This window comes from Balaenoptera ricei, chromosome 1 (assembly GCF_028023285.1).
Source record: "Balaenoptera ricei isolate mBalRic1 chromosome 1, mBalRic1.hap2, whole genome shotgun sequence".
In the NCBI taxonomy this organism is placed as follows: Eukaryota; Metazoa; Chordata; class Mammalia; order Artiodactyla; family Balaenopteridae; genus Balaenoptera; species Balaenoptera ricei.
Window position 1 is genome coordinate 75,525,273 of NC_082639.1, and position 23,963 is coordinate 75,549,235.

The 23,963-nt window shown below is 36.9% G+C and overlaps 1 protein-coding gene across 4 annotated transcripts in view; it reads right to left on the bottom strand.

Moving 5' to 3' along the window:
• COL24A1 (collagen type XXIV alpha 1 chain) overlaps positions 1 to 23,963 on the bottom strand; it is a 389,925-nt gene that overhangs the window by 258,364 nt on the left and 107,598 nt on the right. For all 4 annotated transcript variants that reach the window (XM_059925489.1, XM_059925499.1, XM_059925479.1 and 1 more), the window contains 5 exons: positions 6,281 to 6,334; positions 6,160 to 6,204; positions 5,859 to 5,912; positions 5,529 to 5,582; positions 730 to 783 (listed from right to left, as the gene is read on the bottom strand). In XM_059925489.1, the coding sequence (XP_059781472.1) occupies positions 730 to 783; positions 5,529 to 5,582; positions 5,859 to 5,912; positions 6,160 to 6,204; positions 6,281 to 6,334 (261 nt within the window). The remainder of the gene's footprint in view (positions 1 to 729; positions 784 to 5,528; positions 5,583 to 5,858; positions 5,913 to 6,159; positions 6,205 to 6,280; positions 6,335 to 23,963) is intronic.

Sequence of the window (23,963 nt, forward strand, 5' to 3'; positions counted from 1 at the left end):
GACTTTACTGCTCTGATTTATTTATTGTGAAGCCAAATTCACTTTCTCACTGTTAATGCTGCATCTATGACTCTGGATCAGATGTGAATGTGTATTTATATGTTTATGTATGCGTATGCTTTGGTTTATATTTTTGAACTAGGGTGAGTTTCAGAAGCTTTATCTCTATGTAGTATATCTTTGACTTATAAAATGATGTTTTTTTAAAAAAACTTAGATGTTTCATCTCAGAAGCTCATGTCCTATGTAGTCTTAAGAAAAGAAAAAGCCCCTCTACATCAAGCATTAAGCCAAAGTAAGAATTTCAAATATACAAGCAAATCTGATATATGTGCTACAGACTTAATTGCATTTATTCTAGAATATGAGATCCAAATGATATATGCATATTAAAAAATTGGAAGCATTCTGCATTAAAAATTCAATGGCGTTTAGGTCCTGAAATTTGATTTCAAGCTCCAAGCATGTGTTATTAGTAGTCGTTGTGCAGAACAAATAAATCAGCTGTGACCTAACCAGGAATGTAATGTAGCTAATACCTTTTCTATTTTCTAGAGATCACTGTTGCAAACCTCCTGACATAACAGAAAAAATTTAGTCCAAACTATTTTCAAAGATATAAACTTTAAAGAGAATCTTTCTTAAACCTATTATGTAAAAGCATGTTTTACTAACCAAGCTTAATTTCTATATTTATTTAAATTAATTATATTCCCACCAACATTTTACCTCTGGTCCTCGAGAGCCAGATGGTCCTTGGGGTCCTGGGTTACCTGTTTGGCCCTAAAACGTGGGGGTGTGTGGGAGAAATCAAAGTATAAACATTAATTTAATAAATATGATTTAAAAAGGAAACATATGGTAAGCAAAAAGCACTAAATATATTATGCCACACAAAGTTGTAATGACTTTCTGGCAAACAACACTCAATATATAATAATATGCCGAAGTTTTAATGACTATTTAGAAAGACTTAATTTATAACCATCATCATTGTAGAAAACTTATTATATAGAGATATGTGTCCATATATATATATATACACACACACACACATATATATATATATACACACACACACAAACACACACACACACACATATATATATATATATATATATATACATATTTACTCCTAAATGTTAGGGATACAAACAAACTAATAGAAATCAAATCAAGGAAAAAAATTGTGTGTGTGGGTATGTGTTACCCAGAGATAAGACAGTAAAGTTTGACTTAACAAAGTAGGGAACTCTAGATGAAGAACTGTTTCCATAAATAGCCAGGGTCCTCAGATTGTCTCTGAAAATTCCTTTCTCCTTTGATAACTATAAGGGGCCTGATTTTGTAATTAAGAATCACCTGGATTTAAATCCTTGTTGCTTAATCTCTCTCAGCCTCAGTTTTCTCACCAATAAAACAGGAATAATAACAACAGTAGTAACATTCTTACAGAGTCATTTTAAGGATTAAATGAGACAATAAATGTATAAGTGTTAAGCACAGTGTCTAGCATATAGAAAGTACTCATTAAATGTTAATCAATTTTATAACCATTAATCCTTCCCTTCACAACCTCTCTCCTCTCCTGGATGATACCTAGAATTCCTAGATTGCTTTAATCCTTTAACTAAACTGCTGAGGATTCAGTTTCAATAACTCTGCAGCCATTTTCTGACATTCAGGCTAACAATGTGAAATCAGGGCTGGAGAAGAAGTCCGAGGAAAGAGAAGTGGGTAAAAGCCTGCTACTAGAGAGGGCTGTGATGCTCTCAAGAGAGGAAACTACAGAACAGGGAAGGCCGGTAGTCTGATACCCTTGTTTTCATAAAAAATATTGAATTCATTATTTCTGTCATATTAAATTTCTATGTGAGCTTCAAATTTGACTTAAATAGGTCTCAGAATACATAAAATTGCTTGCATTTCTTATACATAAACTTTTATGTATAATATGGGTTTATCCACTTTCCAAGAAGTAAAGCACAGTTTTCCACATGTACTAAATTCAGTCTCATAGAGTGCTAGAGTATTTGGACTTAAACAGTACACAATACAACTACTGCAATCAAATCTAGAGAAAAGTAATAAAGTATTATGTGAAGTTCACTGAAGTTCCCCTAAATAAACAAAATTATAATCCATCATACGCCATCATAATCAGTATCTAAGGGAGTCAAATTCTTAAAATGAATATTACCTCCAAGAGATAGAGATGAAGTTCTCACTGAGGCCCTCTAGTGGCAAAATCTAAACAAGACACTAAATTTACAAGCTTGAGGAAAAATCAGCATACACTAGGCCTCTGTTTTCAGAAAAGTTGATTGACAACCTGATATTTAAAAACATAAATTGTGGAATAATTTTATTCATCCTTCAGAAAAAATTTTCATTTTGAAAAACTTCAATGGCAAGTTTCCTTGAATGTCAATTCTCCTTTATAAATTATAAACTGAGTTTTCAAGTAACTTTTAGAGAATTGAATAATGATTAAAAATAAACTTCTACAAATGACAGCAACTTCTAGCTAAAAAAAAAATGGAAAGGACATAATTGTATTTATTTTCTCTTTTTAAAAAAATAATATTTCTTAACAACTTCAGATTGGTAATTTCCTCTAGTTTTTAAATACTTGCAGTGTAAAAGCTTCCCTATTCCAGAATGTTAAAAACCTTCTGGATCAGGACATTCTTTTATCTTGAAAACATTCTTTTATGTTATAACATAGATTCATTTGGAAACAGTAACAGTGACACCAGCATTTTAGATAACAGAAAACCAAAAGTAGGAGATATAAAATAAGAAAGACATTCTTATGACTTTGGCATTCTTTGCATGATAGTAAACAAATGATTTAGATAGGCAGCAACTTGTATAATTTATTTTTAATATGATTACTGATATTGTATATGTAATTTTTCATTCAACAGGTGTCTCCTTCCATAACAAGGAAAGTCAAACAACTACAATTTTTTCTAACAATAAGATAGAAACAAGTGATAAATAAAGTGAAAGTCTAAAGGCAAGGCCATCTCATAAATATTAATTCATAAGTCTCTATCCTATCTTCAGTCCAAAATATGTATATTTCGAAGATTTGATTAAAAAAAAAAAATTAAAAATAGCCAACTGTTTCCTACCAAACTAATCCCTGCTGACTTTAAAATATTTTTATTAGAATAGTACAAAAAAGGTATAACACGAGCAAGCAAAAGCCTCACGCTCACCATTTCATGTTCCCTGCATCACTGCCTTAAAGAACCACATTAGAGTTTCTGGTGATTCCAGGAAAAAAAAAAAAAATGTAAGGTTTTAAGACAATGTGCTAAAGGTAAAACAGGCTGTCTTTGCTTTAGCTTAGACTAGAGCAACGTTGGTAAGCATTATTACTAAGAGAGGATTAAAGAGTCACAGAGCTGCAAGGAACCTTACATATGATGTAGCCTGACTCTCATTTTAAACACGAGAAACTGGATACCATGGTGGTTAAATGTCCAAGGTCACAGCAGGTCAGTGTCAGGGCTGGAACTAAAATCTACATGTTATTCAGACCAGCGACTTCCGCCCCCTCCCACCCCAATAAACATGTTATCAATATAAATTGAATCAAAGAGTAAGGAAGACATTAAAAAGGTTTACCTTATATAAGCATGATATTTGACTCTAGTTTTCTCAAGTAATTAATTACAAAGTGTAAGAGAATAATATCAATTATTTATTACTTAGTATTGACCTTAGAAAATGTGTCATACCATTTTCTTTTATTATTATCAAAAGTTAGAAAACCCTCACATTAGAAAAAAATGAAGATATAAGATATAAGAAGGGTCAATCACTGCAGATATTGAAAGTCCCTTTTACGTGATCTAGAATCATCCTCGAAAAATAGAAGCTTTTTGTTAGCTTGACCTATACTCGTGCCCCTTCTGAAATTCAACACCACGGCACAAGTCTGGGTAGATGGCTGACTGAGTGAAAACTAGTTAAGGCAAAACTCACCACCAATATGTCATTAGCTAAATAATGCCAACAATTGTCCTTAGGATTAAATAATTCCTGGGAAATGTATATGAAGTGCTGTCACTGTTAGAAGTCATAAAGAATGGTGTATGTAAAGTTATGTAACTTAATGCTGCTTCCTTTGATGCAAAAATAAACAATCCAAAGATGAGAGGGTGGAGTTAGAGGGAACACGATGAATTGCTCGGGAAAACAACACCCTTTTATAATGTTATATTAATAAATTATGATTTTGTATCTAATTTTTTGTATCTACAATCACCTTCACAGAGTTGTAATCAATATTAAAACCCTAAAGCAATCTTAAAACGTTAAAGCCTAAAACACTATGGCACAGTGGCTAAGTGCATGGGCTCCGACATATGTGTTTTCCTAGGTTTTCCCAGGTGGCTACTAACTAACTATGGGACCTTGGGCAAGTTAGTTAACTCTCTGTGTCTCAGTTCCCCTAACTGGTAAAATAGGAATAATAATAGTCCCAACTTCTTGGGGCTTCCCTGGTGGCGCAGTGGTTGAGAATCTGCCTGCCAATGCAGGGGACACGGGGTCGAGCCCTGGTCTGGGAAGATCCCACATGCCGCGGAGCAACTAGGCCCGTGAGCCACAACTACTGAGCCTGCGCGTCTGGAGCCTGTGCTCCGCAACAAGAGAGGCCGCGATAGCGAGAGGCCCGCGCACCGCGATGAAGAGTGGCCCCCGCTCGCCACAACTGGAGAAAGCCCTCGCACAGAAACGAAGACCCAACACAGCCAAAAATAAAAATAAATAAATAAATAAATTAATTAATTAAAAAAAAATAATAGTCCCAACTTCATATGATTGTTTTAAGGATTAAATTAGACGTATAGACCTTAGAAGAGCACCTGGCACTTTGTAAGCGCTCAGTAAATGTTAGCTATAATAATTATTATGATTTTTAATATGCAGATAAATACCTTTAACTCATGTTTTAACCATTTTTCATTTAAATGTTTTTAATTATTCAGTAACTTTAGTTTTATGGTTTCTTGGGCTTCAAGTTAACTACAATACACGGTATCCTTTTATTTCAATTAATTGATGGTCAAAGGTTAAAAGAAGACAAGGAACTAGAATATTTGGGCCCATAAGAGAGTGTGACATGCTATTTTTTCTTCCAAATGTTTCCTTAATGAAACAGATATCTGGATAAATTAAAATATTATTTAAGGTGCCTTATATTTTCTGACTTAAAATCTACTGCTTAGTTTAAATACTGTCTATTATAGATCAACCAAGATCTTTAAGGCTCACAGAAATTTGGCTTTGGCCTGGGATGGGGTGGGGTGAGGAGGGTGAGATCCAATAATCTATGGAATGTGAGCTAAAAACTTCAAGGATTAGCTATATTCTAAAAGTGGAGAGAAAACGCCATACTGGTAGTCTTACATCCTACTTCTTACATTCCACAAACAACAACAGGTATCCAGACTCATGCCATAGTGTGTAGTCCATAAATCAGAAAAAGCAAACCAAAAGTTCAAACCTACTGAAGGTCCTGGCTTTCCTCTCATCCCTGGTGGTCCAGGAAAACCCCTAGCGCCCTAAAAGAAAAGAACAGTACAGTGAAGAGAAAAATTATTCTACGACAGAAGGCAGATATGCCTCTATTTACAAATTTACTAAAAAAATTCATGGAATTATTCTAAAATAATTGAGAAAACTGTTTTAAATAAGACTTGTAAAACCATATTGATACCATATCCTAAAAAAAATATAATCAATGATTAAAATAATCAGTACTCCTTTCTTTTTAAAGAATTTATACATTTTCACTGCTTTTTGTTGTATTTATATAAAATTAACAGTAAAAACATTACCTTGTCTCCAGGATACCCTGGTTCTCCTAGCTCTCCCACAATGCCTTGTTCACCCTGGAGAGCACAATTTCACGTGAAGACACTTAAGCAATGCAAATGTGGCAATATTATAAGAAGGCAAATACTAGTTATACAAGAATAATTTCTCTATTTTTCCTACTTTTGAGAAAAATTATATAATTGATAGTACAGATTAGATCCCATATTTTTTAAAACAAGTACTTTATAAGTTGTGTGGATTCAAAAGAAAAGTAAATGTGATAAGAAATCATCTCTATGACAATGTAAATATTTAAATCACCTTATCACCTTTGATTCCAGGTAGGCCCTTATTCCCCGAAAGACCCTAAAAAAGAAAGTGATACTTTGTGACATCATAGAAAATTCAAAGTGAAATATCCATTATAAAAATAGAAACATACCATTGGGCCAGGGATTCCAGAAGGTCCAACTGGTCCCATAGGGCCAACACTGCCCTGAAAAGCAATAAGAAAGAAAGCCATCCTTGAGCACCCAACTAGAATTAAAAAGAGAACATGGTAAACTTAATTAACCCAGAATGGTTCATCTCACTAAGCTCCCCACACATGTCTTACTCTTCAATAACTTCTTTTCCTTTTCACATTTATTAATCATACCAATCATTCAAATTTTAATGAGGTCTATCCTGTTTCCTGAAGCCTACTCATACTGATCTTGTCCACGAGCCTCCTTCCCTTCCTTGAGCTCCTATAATACTTACTACCCACAGCATTCATTTTGAAGTATTTCTCCAGAGAGATAATATCTTGATGATAGGGGAAATACTTTAGTGCCATGTTCCCAGGAAGTATTCAATAAATACTTCATTTGATTGTCTTAGATTTTTCTTTCACCCATTTATTCAGCAAACGTTTATTGGGCAGTTACTATGTGCCAGGCATTCCAATGATTTTATTTCATGATTTACAACTTGCAGACAATAAAATTTACCATAATTTTAGGGAACCGAGTAGTAAACAAAAAGCTCTGCTCTTCTGGGTTTCTCTCATTCATTCATCATTTAATATTTATTGAGCATAATATGTATCAAACATTGTAGTGTTGTGTAGTAGTGTTGAGGAAACAAACATGAAAGAGACATAGATACCAAGGTCAAGGTTTTCAATTTAATGCTCCAAAGCAAGATTACTCAAAAACATTAACTACCACTATCATCTCCTGCAAGCAACAGACCTAGAAAAACTTCTTTCTTAGAATGTAAAGGACAACTATAAGGGTTTTTGAAAGTAAATATTTTAAAAATAGTGGAAATCTCTTGATTATTTGGAGCCCACTAAATTTTTGTGTTCTTGATGCCTTCATTTTCCTTCTTTCTCTTGCAACCTCTCTGTGCCTGGCTAATGTATCATCCTTCATCTTCAAATACCGAGTTGCTTTAAACCTCCATTTCATGCTTTCCAAATGTTAAGGAACTTTTAAGGGTGTATTTGCAACAATGATGAAAATGTTGCCCTTTTTAGTTGTAATCCAAATTTCTTAGGATAGCATCCCAGGCCCTTACTACTAGTTTTCCATCAACCCTTTCAGTCTCATGTCCTTCCATTCATCCCTACTCCCCTTTGACTTCTTCTTCCTCCAAACCCAACATTTTAGACACAATGGGCTGTGTTCTAACCTCTGAACATGCTCTCCCTTACCACATGCTCCAACCCTTTGAAGATACAGTTACCACTACTGGAATGTCCTTCTGCTTACCGTACTGAGTATACTGCCTTGTTTTTGGTTTTTGGTTTTCTTTTTTCTGTTTCCCTAATCTGTGCATTATGTGAGAGCAGAAGCATGTTTTATTCATTTTTTTATATCTCTGACCCAACATAATAACTGGCACATAATTGTTTTGAAATAAACTATGGAATGAACACTGGAGGAAGTAATCAACTTTAAAAATAAATTTAAAACAGTGATTTCCAGAGGTCTACGTCCTGACATAACGGCACATTTCTAACAGTCCACATTTATATATTACTAATTTCAGAATGGAAAATACGACATCTTTACTTTGGGGTGAGTCTTAAAGTCTGTGAAATATAACTACGATAAATTATTTCCAACATGTGTAAGCCTGAAATACATGAGACTGCGAGAGGCAGAGTAATACTTCCCAATTTAATGAACAGATATGCAGTATTAATACATCATTGACAAATTCTATCAATAGGAAATAATTATTCTTATAATTACAGTGGCTAGTTTATTCAAAGTTCATAGCTTTAAAACTTATGATAGTTTAAAAAATACAGGGCTCTCGCCTCCGGAGACTGGTGGAGTCGGGTGGGAAGCTTTAAAGCAGTTTCATGCCAGGCCTCACCCCAGATTTTCTGATTTGATTCCTCCCCAGTGAGGCCCAGCATCGGTTCAAGATTCCCACGTGATTCCATTGCAGGCTGAGAATCAAAGTCTAAGCAAAATGACCTTGAAGTCCTTTCACAGAGGAACAGAGAGAAGTCTGGAAAAGGACCAAATATTCTGAAGCCCTGGTCTATAGTGTGTATGTGTATGTTTCTTTGTATGATTTTGTCTATTTAGGTTTGCTTTTACCATTTGTCCTAGGGTTCTGACTGTTCGTTTTTTGTTGTTGCTGTTGTTTGTTTTCTTCTTATGAGTGTGTATGTTTATTGGTGTGATTTTGTCTGTTTAGTTTTGCTTTTACCATTTGGTTTGGGGTTCTATTGTTCGTGTATTTTTCTTTTTTTTTCCTTCTTTTTTCTTCCTTTTCTTCCGACCCATGTGGGTGGCAGGGTCTTGGTGCTCCAGCCAGGTGTCAGGTCTGAGCCTCCAAGGTGGGAGAACCGAGAACAGGACATTGGACCACCAGAGACCTCCTGGCCCCAAGTAATAGCACTCGGTGAGAGCTCTCCCAGAGATCTCCATCTAAACCCTAAGACCCAACTCCAACCAACAGCCAGCAAGCTCCAGTGCTGGATGCACCATGCCAAACAACCAGCAAGACCAGAACACAACCCCACCCACTAGCAGAGAGGCCACCTAAAGTCATACTAAGTCCACAGATACCCCAAAACTCACCACTGGATGCGGCCCTGCCCACCACAAGGACAAGATCCAGCCCCACCCACCAGAACACAGGGACCAGTCCCCTCTGCCAGGAAGCCTACACAAACCACTGACCAACCTCACAAGTAGGGGGCAGACACCAAAAACAACAGGAACTGGAACCTGCAGACTGTGAAAAGGAGACACCAATACAGTAAGTTAAACAAAATGAGAAGAAAGAGACATATGCAGCAGATGAAGGAGCAAGGTAAAAACCCACCAGATCAAACAAATGAAGAGGAAATAGGCAGTCTACCGGAAAAAAAATTCAGAGTAATGATAGTAAAGATGATCCAAAATCCTGGAAATAGAATGGAGAAAATACAAAAAACGTTTAACAAGGACCTAGAAGAATTAAAGAGCAAACAAACAATGATGAACAACAAAATAAATGAAATTAAAAATTCTCTAGAAGGAATCAATAGCAGAATAACTGAGGCAGAAGACCGGATAAGTGACCTGGAAGATAAAACTGTGGACATAACTACCGCAGGGCAGAATAAAGAAAAAAGAATGAAAAGAATTAAGGACAGTCTCAGAGAACTCTGGGACAACATTATATGCACCAATATTCGAATTATAGGGGTCCCAGAAGAAGAAGAGAAAAAGAAAGGGTCTGAGAAAATATTTGAAGAGATTATACTTGCAAACTTCCTTAACAGGGGAAAGGAAATAGTCAAGCAAGTCCAGGAAGTGCAGAGAGTCCCATACAGGATAAATCCAAGGAGAAACATGCCAACACACATATTAATCAAACTATCAAAAATTAAATACAAAGAAATGATATTAAAAGCAACAAGGGACAAGCAAAAAAAAATATACAAGGGAATTCCCATAAGGTTAGCAGCTGAACTTTCAGCAGAGACTCTGCAAGCCAGCAGGGAGTGGCAGGACATATTTAAAGTGATGAAAGGGAAAAACCTACAGCCAAGATTACTCCACCCAGCAAGGATCTCATTCAGATTCGACAGAGAAATTAAAACGTTTACAAACAAGCAAAAGTTAAGAGTACCACCAAACCGGTTTTACAACAAATGCTAAAGGAACTTCTCTAGGTGGTAAACACAAGGGAAGGAAAAGACCAACAAAAACAAACCCAAAACAATTAAGAAAATGGTAATAGGAACATACATATTGATAATTACCTTAAATGTAAATGGTTTAATTGCTCCAACCAAAACACACTGACTGGCTGAATGGATACAAAAACAAGACCCACATATATGCTGTCTACAAGAGACTGACTTGAGACCTAGGGACACATACAGACTGAAGGTGAGGGGATGGAAAAAGATATTCCATGCAAATGGAAATCAAAAGAAAGCTGGAGTAGCAATACGCATATCAGACAAAACAGACTTTAAAATAAAGACTGTTACAAAAAACAAAGAAGGATACGACATAATGATCAATGAATCAGTCCAAGAAGAAGATGTAACAATTATGAATATTTATGCACCCAACATAGGAGCACCTCAATACATAAGGCAAATGCTAATAGCCATAAAAAGGGAAATCAACAGTAACACGGTAATAGAAGGGGACGTTAACACACAATTTCCACCAATGGACAGATCATCCAAAATGAAAACAAATAAGGAAACACAAGCTTTAAATGATACATTAGACCAGATGGACTTAATTGATATTTATAGGACATTCCACCAAAAACAACAGAATACATTTCTTCTCAAGTGCTCAAGGAACATTCTCCAGGATAGATCATATGTTGGGTCACAAAATGAGCCTTGGTAGATTTAAGAAAATTGAAATTGTATCAAGTATCTTTTCCTACAACAAAGCAATTACAGGCAAAAAAACTGTAAATAATACAAACCAATCGGGGCCAAACAATACACTACTAAATAGCCAAGAGATCACTGAAGAAATCGAAGAGGATATCAAAAAATACCTAGAAACAAATGACAATGAAAACATGACGACCCAAAACCTACGGGATGCAGAAAAGCAGTTCTAAGAGGGAAGTTTAGAGCTATACAATCCTACCTCAGGAAACAAGAAACATCTCAAATAAACAACCTCACCGTATACCTCGAACAATTAGAGACAGAAGAACAAAGAAAACCCAGTCAATAGAAGAAAGAAATAATAAAGATAAGATCAGAAATAAATGAAAAAGAAATGAAGAAAACAATAGCAAAGTCAATAAAACTAAAAACTGGATATTTGGGAAGATAAACAAAATTGATAAACCACTAGCCAGAAAAGGGAGAACACTCAAATCAATAGAATTAGAAATGAAAAAGGAGAAGAACTGACTCTGCAGAAATACAAAGGATCATGAAAGATTACTACAATCAACTCTATGCCAATAAAATGGACAACCTGGAAGAAATGGACAAATTCTTAGAAAAGCACAACCTTCCAAGACTGAACAAGGAAGAAATAGAAAATATAAACAGACCAATCTCAAGCACTGTAATTGAGACTGTGACTAAAAATCTTCCAACAAACATAATTCCAGGACCAGATGGTTTCACAAGCGACTCCTATCAAACATTCAGAGAAGAGCTATCACCTATCCTTCTCAAACTATTCCAAAATATAGCAGAGGGAGGAATACTCCCAAACTCATTCTACGAGGCCACCATCACCCTGATACCAAAATCAGATAAAGATGTCACAAAAAAAGAAAACTACAGGCTAATATCACTGATGAACATAGATGCAAAAATCCTCAACAAAAGACTAACAAACATAATCCAAAAGCACATTAAAAGGATCATACACCATGATCAAGTGGGATTTATCCCAGGAATGCAAGGATTATTCAGTATATGCTAATCAATCAATGTGATACACCATATTAACAAATTGAAGGAGAAAAACCATATGATCATCTCAATAGATGCAGAAAAATCTTTTGACAAAATTCACCACTTATTTATGATAAAAACTCTCCAGAAAGTAGGCACAGAGGGAAGCTACCTCAACATAATAAAGGCCATCTATGACAAACCCACAGGCAGCATCATTCTCAATGGTGAAAAACTGAAACCATTTCCTCTAAAATCAGGAACAAGACAAGGTTGCCCACTCTCACCACTATTATTCAATATAGTATTGGAAGTTTTAGCCACAGCAATCAGAGAAGAAAAAGAAATAAAAAGAATCCAAATGGAAAAGAAGAAGTAAAATTGTCACTTTTTGCAGATGACATGATACTGTACATAGAAAATCCTAAAGATGCTACCAGAAGACTACTAGAGCTAATCAATGAATTTGGTAAAGTAGCAGGATACAAAATTACTGCACAGAAATCTCTTGCATCCCTATACACTAATGATGAAAAATCTGAAGGAGAAAATAAGGAAACACTCCCATTTACCACTGCAAGAAAAAGAATAAAACACCTAGGAATAAACCTACAGAAGGAGACAGAAGACCTGTATGCAGAAAACTATAAGACACTGATGAAAGAAATTAAAGACGAGACAAACAGATGGAGAGATATACCATGTTCTTGGATTGGAAGAATCAATATTGTGAAAATGACTATACTATCTAAAGCAATCTACAGATTCAAGGCAATCCCTATCAAACTACCAATGGCATTTTTCACAGAACTAGAACAAAAAATTTCACAATTTGTATGGAAACACAAAAGACCCCAAATAGCCAAAGTAACCTTGAGAAAGCAAAATGGAGCTGGAGGAATCAGGCTCCCAGACTTCAGACTATACTACAAAGTTACAGTAATCAAGACAGTATGGTATTGGCACAAAAACAGAAATACAGATCAATGGAACAGGATAGGAAGCTCAGAGATAAACCCACGCACATACTGTCACCTTATCTTTGATAAAGGAGGCAAGAATATACAATGGAGAAAAGGCAGCCTCTTCAGTAAGTGGTGCTGGGAAAACAGGACAGCTACATGCAAAAGAATGAAATTAGAACACTCCCTAACACCAAACACAAAAATAAACTCAAAATGGATTAAAGACCTAAATGTAAGGCCAGACACTATAAAACTGTTAGAGGAAAACATAGGCAGAACACTCTATGACATAAATCACAACAAGATCCTTTCTGACCAACCTCCTAGAGAAAGGGAAATAAAAACACAGATAAACAAATGGGACCTAATGAACCTTAAAAGCTTTTGCCAGCAAAGGAAACCATAAACAAGACAAAAAGATAACCCTCAGAATGGGAGAAAATATTTGCAAATGAAGCAACTGACAAAGGATTAATCTCCAAAATATACAAGCAACTCATAGAGACCAATATCGAAAAACAAACAAACCAATCCAAATATGCACGTAAGACCTAAATAGACATTTCTGCAAAGAAGACATAGAGATGGCCAACAAACACATGAAGAATGCTCATCATTAATAATTAGAGAAATGCAAATCAAAACCACAATAAGGTATCACCTCACACCAGTCAGAATGGCCATTATCAAAAAATCTACAAACAATAAATGCTGGAGAGGGTGTGGAGAAAAGGGAACCCTCTTGCACTGTTGGTGGCAATGTAAATTGACACAGCCACTATGGAGAGCAGTTTGGAGGTTCCTTAAAAAACTAAAACTAGAATTACCGTATGACCCAGCAATCCCTCTACTGGGCATATACCCTGAGAAAACCAAAATTCAAAAGAGACATGTACCATAATGTTCATTGCAGCACTATTTACAACAGCCAGGACATGGAAGCAACCTAAGTGTCCATCAACAGATGAATGGATAAAGAAGATGTGGCACATATATACAGTGGAATATTACACAGTCATAAAAAGAAACGAAACTGAGTTATTTGTAGTGAGGTGGATGGACCTAGAGTCTGTCATACAGAGTGAAGTAAGTCAGAAAGAGAAAAATACAGTATGCTAACACATATATATGGAATCTAAAAAAAAAATGGTTCTGACGGACCTAGGGCCAGGACAGAAATAAAGATGCAGATGTAGAGAATGGACTTGAGGACACAGGGAGGGGGAAGGGTAAGCTGGGACGAAGTGAGAGAGTAGCACTGACATATATACACTACCAAATGTAAAACAGATAGCTAGTGGGAAGCAGCCGCATAGCACAGGAAGATCAGCTCGGTGCTCTCTGACCACCTAGAGGGGTTGGATAGGGAGGGTGGGAGGGAGGCGCAAGAGGGAGGGGATACGGGGATATATGTATACATAGAGCTGATTCACTTTGCTATACAGCAGAAACTAACACAACATTGTAAAGCAATTATACTCCAATAAAGATGTTAAAAAAATACAATAAACATCTCTGTGTGGAAATTATACAGCAACAATTCATGTAAGGAATGGAAAGGAATATCTTAAAAACAAACAAATGTTTCTTTATTGTCCTGTTGTTTTTTCTATACATAATATCCTAAATTTTTGTTTCAGTAAATATATTACTGTGCATAGTCTGGCATGTTCAGATGAATGTACTCTGTATGTACAATATGCTATTTTACTTTTTAGTGACTCTGAAAGAAAAAATCACAAAATAGTTTAAGTTTCAGAAGGTATCAAAAAACATATTCAGGGCGGAGTCAAGATGGTAGTGTGGAAAGACACGGAGGTTGTGTCTCCCCACAACTAGGGCACCTGCCGGATGCTGGTGGTGGACTGTGACGTCCAAGGAGATGGGTGGAACTCCCAAGCGAACCAGTAGGATGTGGCGGGACTGAGGGGGCAGGAGAAGTGGAGGCTGGAAAGGACCGGTGCCCCTAGGTGTGGCTGAGATGGGGGAGGGGTTCCCATGCCTGGAGGGACCCTCAGGGGCTCAGATCAGGGGAGAGCATGCACAGCGTTTCCCCTGCCCAATCGGCTGAGGAAGTCTGCCCAGCTCTCACAGGCCAGGTCCTATGCCCTCAGAGGGCCCCTGTGGGCCTCATTGCTCCTGGGGGCTAGGAGGGAGGCCAGGGAGAACAGGAACTCCAGGCCACATGGGTCCTTGGGGCATAGGAGGGAGAGCAGGAGAGGCAGGCCGGCGGGGCCCTCCAGGACCAGAAGAGCAGGAGAGGAGTGGAGGGCAACCACCCCGCCCACTCGAACCCAGGAAGCCTGCTGGGCTCCCGGGTGGGAGCCCCCGCCCTCTGACACCAGAGGCAGGAGGCACGCCTGGGCCCCTTCTGTTCTGTCGAGCCTAAGCCCCACCCCCCACCAGCCACAGGGCCTTTTCAAGCCCTGTGGATCCTAAACATAGGCCCCACCCTTCAACTTCCACAGCCAAGGTCTTTACCACCTTTTTTTTTTTTTCTTTTTTTCCCTCTTTTTTTTTTTTTACTACTCTGGTTCTGTTTTACCTTCCGGTTGTTGTTTCAACTATATTTTTATTTTTATATTCTTTCTAACATATCTGTTAATATCCTAGTCTACTTTTATTTTTTACTTTGTTATTGTTCCCCCCCTTTGTTTTTTCTGCCCTTCGCGGCTTGCGGGACCTTGGCTCACAAGCCAGGGTTTGGGTCAAAGCTCCTGGGGTGGGAGCTCTGAGTCTGAACCACTGGACTAACAGAGAACCTCAGACTCCAGGGAATATTCATCGGAGTGAGGTCTGCCAGAGGTCCTCATCTCAGCACCAATACCCAGTTCTACCCAACAGCTCACAAACACCAGTGTTGGAAGCCTCAGAGCAAACAACCAGTAAGACACGAACACAATCCAACTCACCAAAAAAAAAAAAAAAAAATGAGATGGCAAAAAATATGTCACAGATGAAGGAGCAAAGTAAAAGCCTACAAGACCACATAAATGAAGAGGAAATAGGCAATCTACCTGAAAAGGAATTCAGAGTAATGATAGTAAAGATGATCCAGAATCTCGGAAATAGAATGGAGGCGTGAACCGAGAAAATACAAGAAATGTTTAACAAAGACCAGAAGAACTAAAGAACAAACCGAGATGAACAACACAATAACTGAAATGAAAAATACACTAGAAGGAAACAGTAACAGAATAACTGAGGCAGAAGAATGAATAAGTGAGCTAGAAGACAAAATGGTGGAAATAACTGCCGAGGAGCAGAACAAAGAAAAAAGAATGAAAAGAACTGAAGACAATCTCAGAGACCTCTGGAACAACACTAAATGCATAAACGTTCGAATTATAGGGGTCGCAGAAGAAGAAGAGAAAAAGAAAGGGTCTGAGAAAATATTTGAAGAGAGTGTAGTGGAAAACTTCCCTAACATGGGAAAAGGAAATAGTCACGCAAGTCCAGGGAGCGCAGAGAGTCCCATACAGGATAAACCCTAGGAGAAACACACCAAGACATATATTAATTAAACTACCAAAAATTAAATTGAAAGAAAAAATACTAAAAGCAGCAAGGGGAAAACAAAAACTAACATACAAAGGAAACCCCATAAGGTTATCAGCTGATTTTTCAGCAGAAACTCTGCAGGCCAGAAGGTAGTGGCAGGATATACTTAAAATGATGAAAGAGAAAAACCTACAACCAAGAGTACACTACCCAGCAAGGATCTCATTCAGATTTGACAGAGAAAGCAAAAGCTTTTCAGACAAGCAAAAGCTAAGAGAATTCAGTACCACCAAGCCAGCTTTACAACAAATGCTAAAGAAACTTCTCTAGGAGGGAAACACAACAGAAGAAAAAAGACCCATAAAAACCAACCCAAAACATTAAGAAAATGGTAATAGGAACATACATATCAATAATAACCTTGAATGTAAATGGATTAAATGCTCCAACCAAAAGACACAGACTGGCTGGACAGATACAAAAAAAGAGACCCATATATAGGCTGTCTACAAGAGACCCACTTCAGACCTAGGGACATATACAGACTGAAAGTGAGGGGATGGAAAAAGATATTCCATGCAAATGGAAATCAAAAGAAAGCTGGAGTAGTGATAATCCTATCAGATAAAATAGACTTTAAAATAAAGGCTGTTACAAGATATGAGGGATACTACATAATGATCAAAGGATCAATCCAAGAAGAAGATGTAACAATTATAAATGTTTACGCACCCAGCATAGGAGCACCTCAATACATAAGGCAAATGCTAACAACCATGAAAGGAGAAATTGACAGTAACACAATAATGGTAGGGGACTTTAACAACACCACCTTCACCAATGAACAGATCATCCAAACAGAAATTAAATAAGGAAACACAAGCTTTAAATGACACAATAGACCAGATAGATTTAATTGATATTTATAGAACATGGCACCCAAAAGTTGCAGAATACACTTTCTTCTCAAGTGCCCAAGAAACATTCTCCAGGATAGACCACACCCTGGGTCACAAATCAAGCCTCGGAAAATTTAAGGAAAGTGAAATCATATCAAGCATCTTTTCTGACCACAATGCTATGAGACTGGAAATCAATTACAGGAAAAAAACTGTAAAAAACACAAATACATGGAGGCTAAACAGTGCGCTATTAAATAACCAAGAGATCACTGAAGAAATCAAAGAAGAAATAAAAAAATACATAGAAACAAATGATAACAAAAACACAACGACCCAAAACCTATGGGACGCAGCAAAAGCAGCTCTAAGAGGGAAGTTTATAGCAATTCAATCTCACCTCAAGAAACGAGAAAAATCTCAAATAAACAATCTAACCCTACACTTAAAACAACTAGAGAAAGAAGAACAAGGAAAACCCAAAGTCAGTAGAAGGAAAGAAATCATAAACTTCAGAGCAGAAATAAATGAAATAGAAACGAAGAAAACAATAGCAACAATCAATAAAACTAAAAGCTGGTTCTTTGAGAAGATAAACAAAACTGATAAACCACTAGCCAGACTCATCAAGAAAAATAGAGAGGATGCAAATCAATAAAATTAGAAATGAAAAAGGAGAAATCACAAGTGACACCACAGAAGTACAAAGGATGATAAGAGACTACTACAAACAACTATATGCCAATAAAATGGACAACCACGAAGAAATGGACAAATACTTGGAAAGGTACAATTTTCCAAGACAGAACCACGAAGAATTAGAAAAAATAAACAGACCTATCGCAAGTAATGAAATTAAAACTATAATTAAAAATCTTCCAACAAACAAAAGTCCAGGACCAGATGGCTTCATAGGTGATTCTATCAAACATTTAGAGAAGAGCTAGCACCCATCCTTCTCAACCTCTTCCAAAAAATTGTAGAGGGAGAAACACTCCCAAACTCATTCTACGAAGCCACCGTGACCCTGATACCAAAACCAGAAAAAGATATCACAAATAAGGAAAATTATAGACCAATACCACTGATGAACATAGATGCAAAAATCCTCAACAAAACACTAGCAAATCAAATCCAACAACATATTAAAAGGATCATATACCATGATCAAGTGGGATTTATGCCTGGGATGCAAGGATTCTTCAGTATACACAAATCAAACAATGTGATACACCATATTAACATATTGAAGAAGAAAAACCATATGATCATCTCAATACATGCAGAAAAAGCTTTTGACAAAATTCAACACCCATTTATGATAAAAACTCTCCAGAAAATTCGCATAGAGGGAACTTACCTCAACGTAATAAAGGCCATATATGACAAACCCACAGCAAGCATCATACTCAATGGTGAAAGACTGAAACCATTCTCACTAAGATAAGGAACAAGACAAGGATGTCCACTCTCACCACTCTTATTCAACATAGTTTTGGAAGCCATAGCCACGGCAATCAGAGAAGAAAAAGAAATAAAAGGAATACAAATTGGAAAAGAAGTAAAACTGTCACTGTTTGCAAATGACATGGTACTATACAGAGAAAATCCTAAAGATGCCACCAGAAAACTACTAGAACTAATCAATGAATTTGGTAAGGTTGCAGGACACAAAATTAATGCGCAGAAATCTCTGGCATTCCTATACACTAACAACGAAAAAATCAGAAAGAGAAATTAAGGAAACAATCCCATTTACCATCACAACAAAAAGAATAAAATACCTAGGAATAAACCTACCTAAGGAGGTGAAAGACTTCTACTCAGAAAAGTATAAAACACTGATGAAAGAAATCAAAGATGACATAAACAGGTGGAGAAATATACCACATTCTTAGACTGGAAGAATCAATATTGTGAAAATGACTATACCACCCAAAGCAATCTACAGATTTAATGCAATCCCTATCAAACTACCAGTGGCATTCTTCACAGAACTAGAACAAAAAATTTCACAATTCTTATGGAAACACAAAAGACCCCAAATAGCCAAAACAATCTTGAGAAAGAAAAACAGAGCTGGAGGAATCAGGCTACCCAATTTCAAACTATACTAAAAAGCTACAGTAATCAAGACAGTATGGTACTGGCATAAAAACAGAAATATAGATCAATGTTAGAAGACAGAAAGCCCAGAGATTAAACCCACGTACATATGGTCACCTTATTTTTGATAAAGGAGCAAGAATATACAATGGAGAAAAGACAGCCTCTTCAATTAGTGGTGCTGGGAAAACTGGACAGCTACATGGAAAAGAATGAAATTAGAACACTCCCTAAGACCATACACACACACAAAAAAATAAACTCCAAATGGATTAAAGACCTAAATGTAAGACCAGACACTATAAAAGTCTTAGAGGAAAACAAAGGAAAAACACTCTTTGACATAAACCACACAGCAAGATCTTTTTTGACCCACCTCCTAGACTAAAGGAAATAAAAACAAAAATAAACAAATGGGACCTAATGAAACTTAAAAGCTTTTGCACAGCAAAGGAAACCATAAACAAGATGAAAAAGACAACCCTCAGAATGGGAGAAAATATTTGCAAATGAAGCAACTGACAAAGGATTAATCTCCAAAATTTACAGGCAGCTCATGGAGCTCAATATCAAAAAAACCAAACAATCCAAATAAAAAATGGGCAGAAGACCTAAATAGACATTTCTCCAAAGAAGACATACAGATGGTCAAGAGGCACATGAAAAGATGCTCAACATCCCTAATTATTAGAAAAATGCAAATCAAAACTACAATGAGGTATCACCTCACACAGGTCAGAATGGCCATTATTAAAAAATCTAGAAACAGTAAATGCTGGAGAGGGTGTGGAGAAAAGGGAACCCTCCTGCACTGTTGGTGGGAATGTAAATTGATACAACCACTATGGAGAACAGTATGGAGGTTCCTTAAAAAACAAAAAATAGAACTACCATACGACCCAGCAATCCCACTACTGGGCATATACCCTGAGAAAACCATAATTCAAAAAGAGTCATGTACCAAAACGTTCATTGCAGCTCTATTTACAATAGCCAGGACATGGAAGCAACCTAAGTGCCCATCAACAGATGAATGGATAAAGAAGATGTGGCACATGTATACAATGGAATATTACTCAGTCATAAAAAGGAACAAAACTGAGTTATTTGTAGTGAGGTGGATGGACCTAGAGTCTGTCATACAGAGTGAAGTAAGTCAGAAAGAGAAAAACAAATACCATATGCTAACACATATATATGGAATCTAAAAAAAAAAGAAAATGGTCAGAAGAACCTAGGGGCAGGATGGGAATAAAGATGCAGACCTACTAGAGAATGGACTTGAGGATACGGGGAGGGGGAAGGGTAAGCTGGGACAAAGTGAGAGAGTGGCATGGACATATATACACTACCAAACGTAAAATAGATAGCTAGTGGGAAGCAGCCGCATAGCACAGGGAGTTCAGCTCGGTGCTTTGTGACCACCTAGAGGGGTGGGATAGGGAGGGTGGGAGGGAGGGAGATGCAAGAGGGAAGAGATATGGGGACATATGTATATGTATAACTGATTCACTTTGTTATAAAGCAGAAACTGACACACCATTGTAAAGCAATTATACTCTAAAAGATGTTAAAAAATAAAAACAAAAAATAGAACTATCATATCACCCAGCAATCCCACTACTAGGCATATACCCTGAGGAAACCATAATTCAAAAAGAGACATGTACCACAGTGTTCATTGCAGCACTATTTACAATAGCCAGGACATGGAATCAACCTAAATGTCTATCAACAGATGAATGGATAAAGATGTGGCACATATACACAATGGAATATTATTCAGCCACAAAAAGAAACGAAATTGAGTTTTTTGTAGTGAGGTGGCTGGACCTAGAGTCTGTCATACAGAGTGAAGTAAGTCAGAAAGAGAAAAACAAATACCGTATGCTAATGCATATATATGGAATCTAAAAATTAAAAAATGGTATTCATGAACATAGTGGCAGGGCAGGAATAAAGATGTAGAGATAAGAGAATGGACTTGAGGACATGGAGCAGGAGGGAGAAGCTGGGGCGAAGTGAGTATAGCATCAACATACACACACTACCAAACGTAAAATAGATAGCTAGTGGGAAGCAGCAGCATTGCACAGGGAGATCAGCTCGGTGCTTTGTGACCACCTAGAGGGGTGGGATAGGGAGGGTGGGAGGGAGACTCAAGAGGGAGGGGATATGGGGATATATGTATGCATATGGCTGATTCACTTTGTTGTACAACAGAACTAACACAGTATTGTGAAGCAATTACACTCCAAGAAAGATCTATTAAATAAAAAATTATTCATTATAAAAGACTTAGAAAAGTGAAGAATTAGAAAGTAAAATGGTATGGGTATAGAAACTTCTAAGAAACATAAGACATTTTGTGGCATGTCACAAGTTGCATGGAAAATCCTACTCCTAAAAAACTATAGCCCTCTGAAAGTGATCCATGATAGGTTAATAGCTGTTTTCAGTTCCACAAAGATAACCTGAAAGTCCTTCAGCACTACCTACCTACCACACTTCTCTTCCATAAGAAGATGGAATAGACAGAAGGAATAATTTCATGCATAAGAGTTTAGCTGAGGGTGTCAGGGATATAGCAACAGAGGCAAAAAAGCCTCCCACACAGTGACAACTAACAGAGAACTTTTGAGTCAAAGTCAGTCAAAGAAACAGAGAGACCCAAGGAGAGGTTCTTTGTGCAAAACAGCAGCCACTGGCCAATCACAGTTCATGAGTGAACACATCGTGGAAAAGACTGAATTCCATATTGGGCTTTTCAACCATTCCCACCCACTCACAGGCGATAATCACTGCCACTAATTAAGAAACCAAATGACAATAAGAATCAACTGCATGGAAAAAATAATTTAAAGAAAGCAGTATCATCTCTTGTCAGAAACTATACCTGCTGGAAGGGAACACCTGAGAGATAAAGCAGAGACTGTAGTTCTGGGCAAACAGATAAACTGTTTACTAGGAAACACAAAAGTTCACATAATCTTTCTCAAGTGTCTACAAAATCTCACCTCCTTCCATTCTGCTCCCATCACCCCATACTTCCTAGGCTGCCATCCTGCTACTCCTCTTTTCATTTCCCAAACATTCCAGTTTCCCCCTCTTCCGTGCATTTGAATACAGCGTTCCTCTGCCTAAGAGCCCTTTTCCCTTTTCCAGTCCACCACCACTCATATATAATCTTCAGAACAGCTTAAAAGACATCTCCTTTGTGAAGCCTATTCTGACTTTCGGCAATAACACAAATTGCTCCATTCTCAGTGGCTTTACTTTAGTCCGTTATAGCAGTAATCATATTGTATGATATTGGCATTAGATTATAAAGCTGCCAAAAACAGGAATCTTAATTTGTTTGTAATTTTAGGTCTAGCATCTAATTCAGCATTTGATACACAGTAGGTGCTCACATTGTTTTGATTAAAATTTTTAATAAATGTAGAATAGAGGAAGTAATAATACATGCCCTATCTACTTTACAAATGAGATACATATGTGAAAGTACTTTGAAAAGTATAAAGTACCATCTATATCACTGCAGAAGAGATGATGACTACAAAAATGACTGTTAGTGTCATTAGCCATTTTCATTTCTGTAGAATCTCGGCGCACCTACCGAAGAGTGAGTGGAGAAAGGGAAAGGACAGAAAGCCCATTGTTACTGAGCATTATTATGTGTCAGGCACTGTTTTAAGTCCTGGCACTGAAAGATGAGTAAGAGTTAAATATTAGGCAGAAAAGTAAAGGTAAAGTGTTTCAGGTAGACAAACAAGTGCAAAGGCCATGTAGTAGGGAGGCTGCATGACATCTGAGAACGAACAGCTTTGCTAGTGCACAGAGTATGTTCTCAAGATGCAGATAAGAGCCACCATGTTAAGAATTTTGGTCTTGATCTTAAGCATAATAACAGAAAGTTTGGAGCTAACCAATTTAATGCTAATAGGTTAAATCAAGAAAGCACAAAGAGTATCTTTGGAGTCCAATTCCCTTCCCCTACTTCCTGTCTCTCCCCACTGACAGGACCAGTGACCACCACTTACAGGTTTAGCCCTATTCTAAGTTCAGAGGAAAAAAAATTGGTTCTTTGGGTTCCACCTTCACATAGAGCTTCTCATGACATCTAAAGAAATCTCTTAAGAGAGATAGTATACCTGTTAAGGTATTGTAAGTTTTAAGGAGGTGGTATAGCACAATAGAGAGAATTTTGGACTCTGGATGTATGTCATCTGGCTTCAAATTCGGGCTCAACGTTTATAAGCTAAGTGGTCTTAGGTTGTTCTGAGAATTAAATGACCTAACCCATGTGACTAGCACATAGAAAATACTAAATGAAAGTGAGCTGTTATTGCTGATTTTATTATAATTACTATACCAATATTATTATGAAAGAGAAAACTTTAAATGTCCTAGACTTACTCAGGTTCCTTAACTCTTAATTCTATATTCTTGCCATCTCAAATGGGCAAGTTAAAAGTTGTTATGCTGATTTTTACCATAGTTCCAATAACTGAACTCCTGACTTATTCCTTTGGCCAAGCTGCCACCTTCTGACTTGGGGCAGTTAAGGTGGGGAAACAACATTAAATTTGGAGTCAGAGGACCTGTGTTCAAGTTCAAGCTAAAAATACCGTAGCTATAATTTATGACATAAAACTCTAGAGTCTTAATTACCTACTTCACATAATAAAGCAAGCTCTAAATTGATTCTTTTAAATTAATTTATTAATTTATTATTTATTTTTGGCTGCGTTGGGTCTTGTT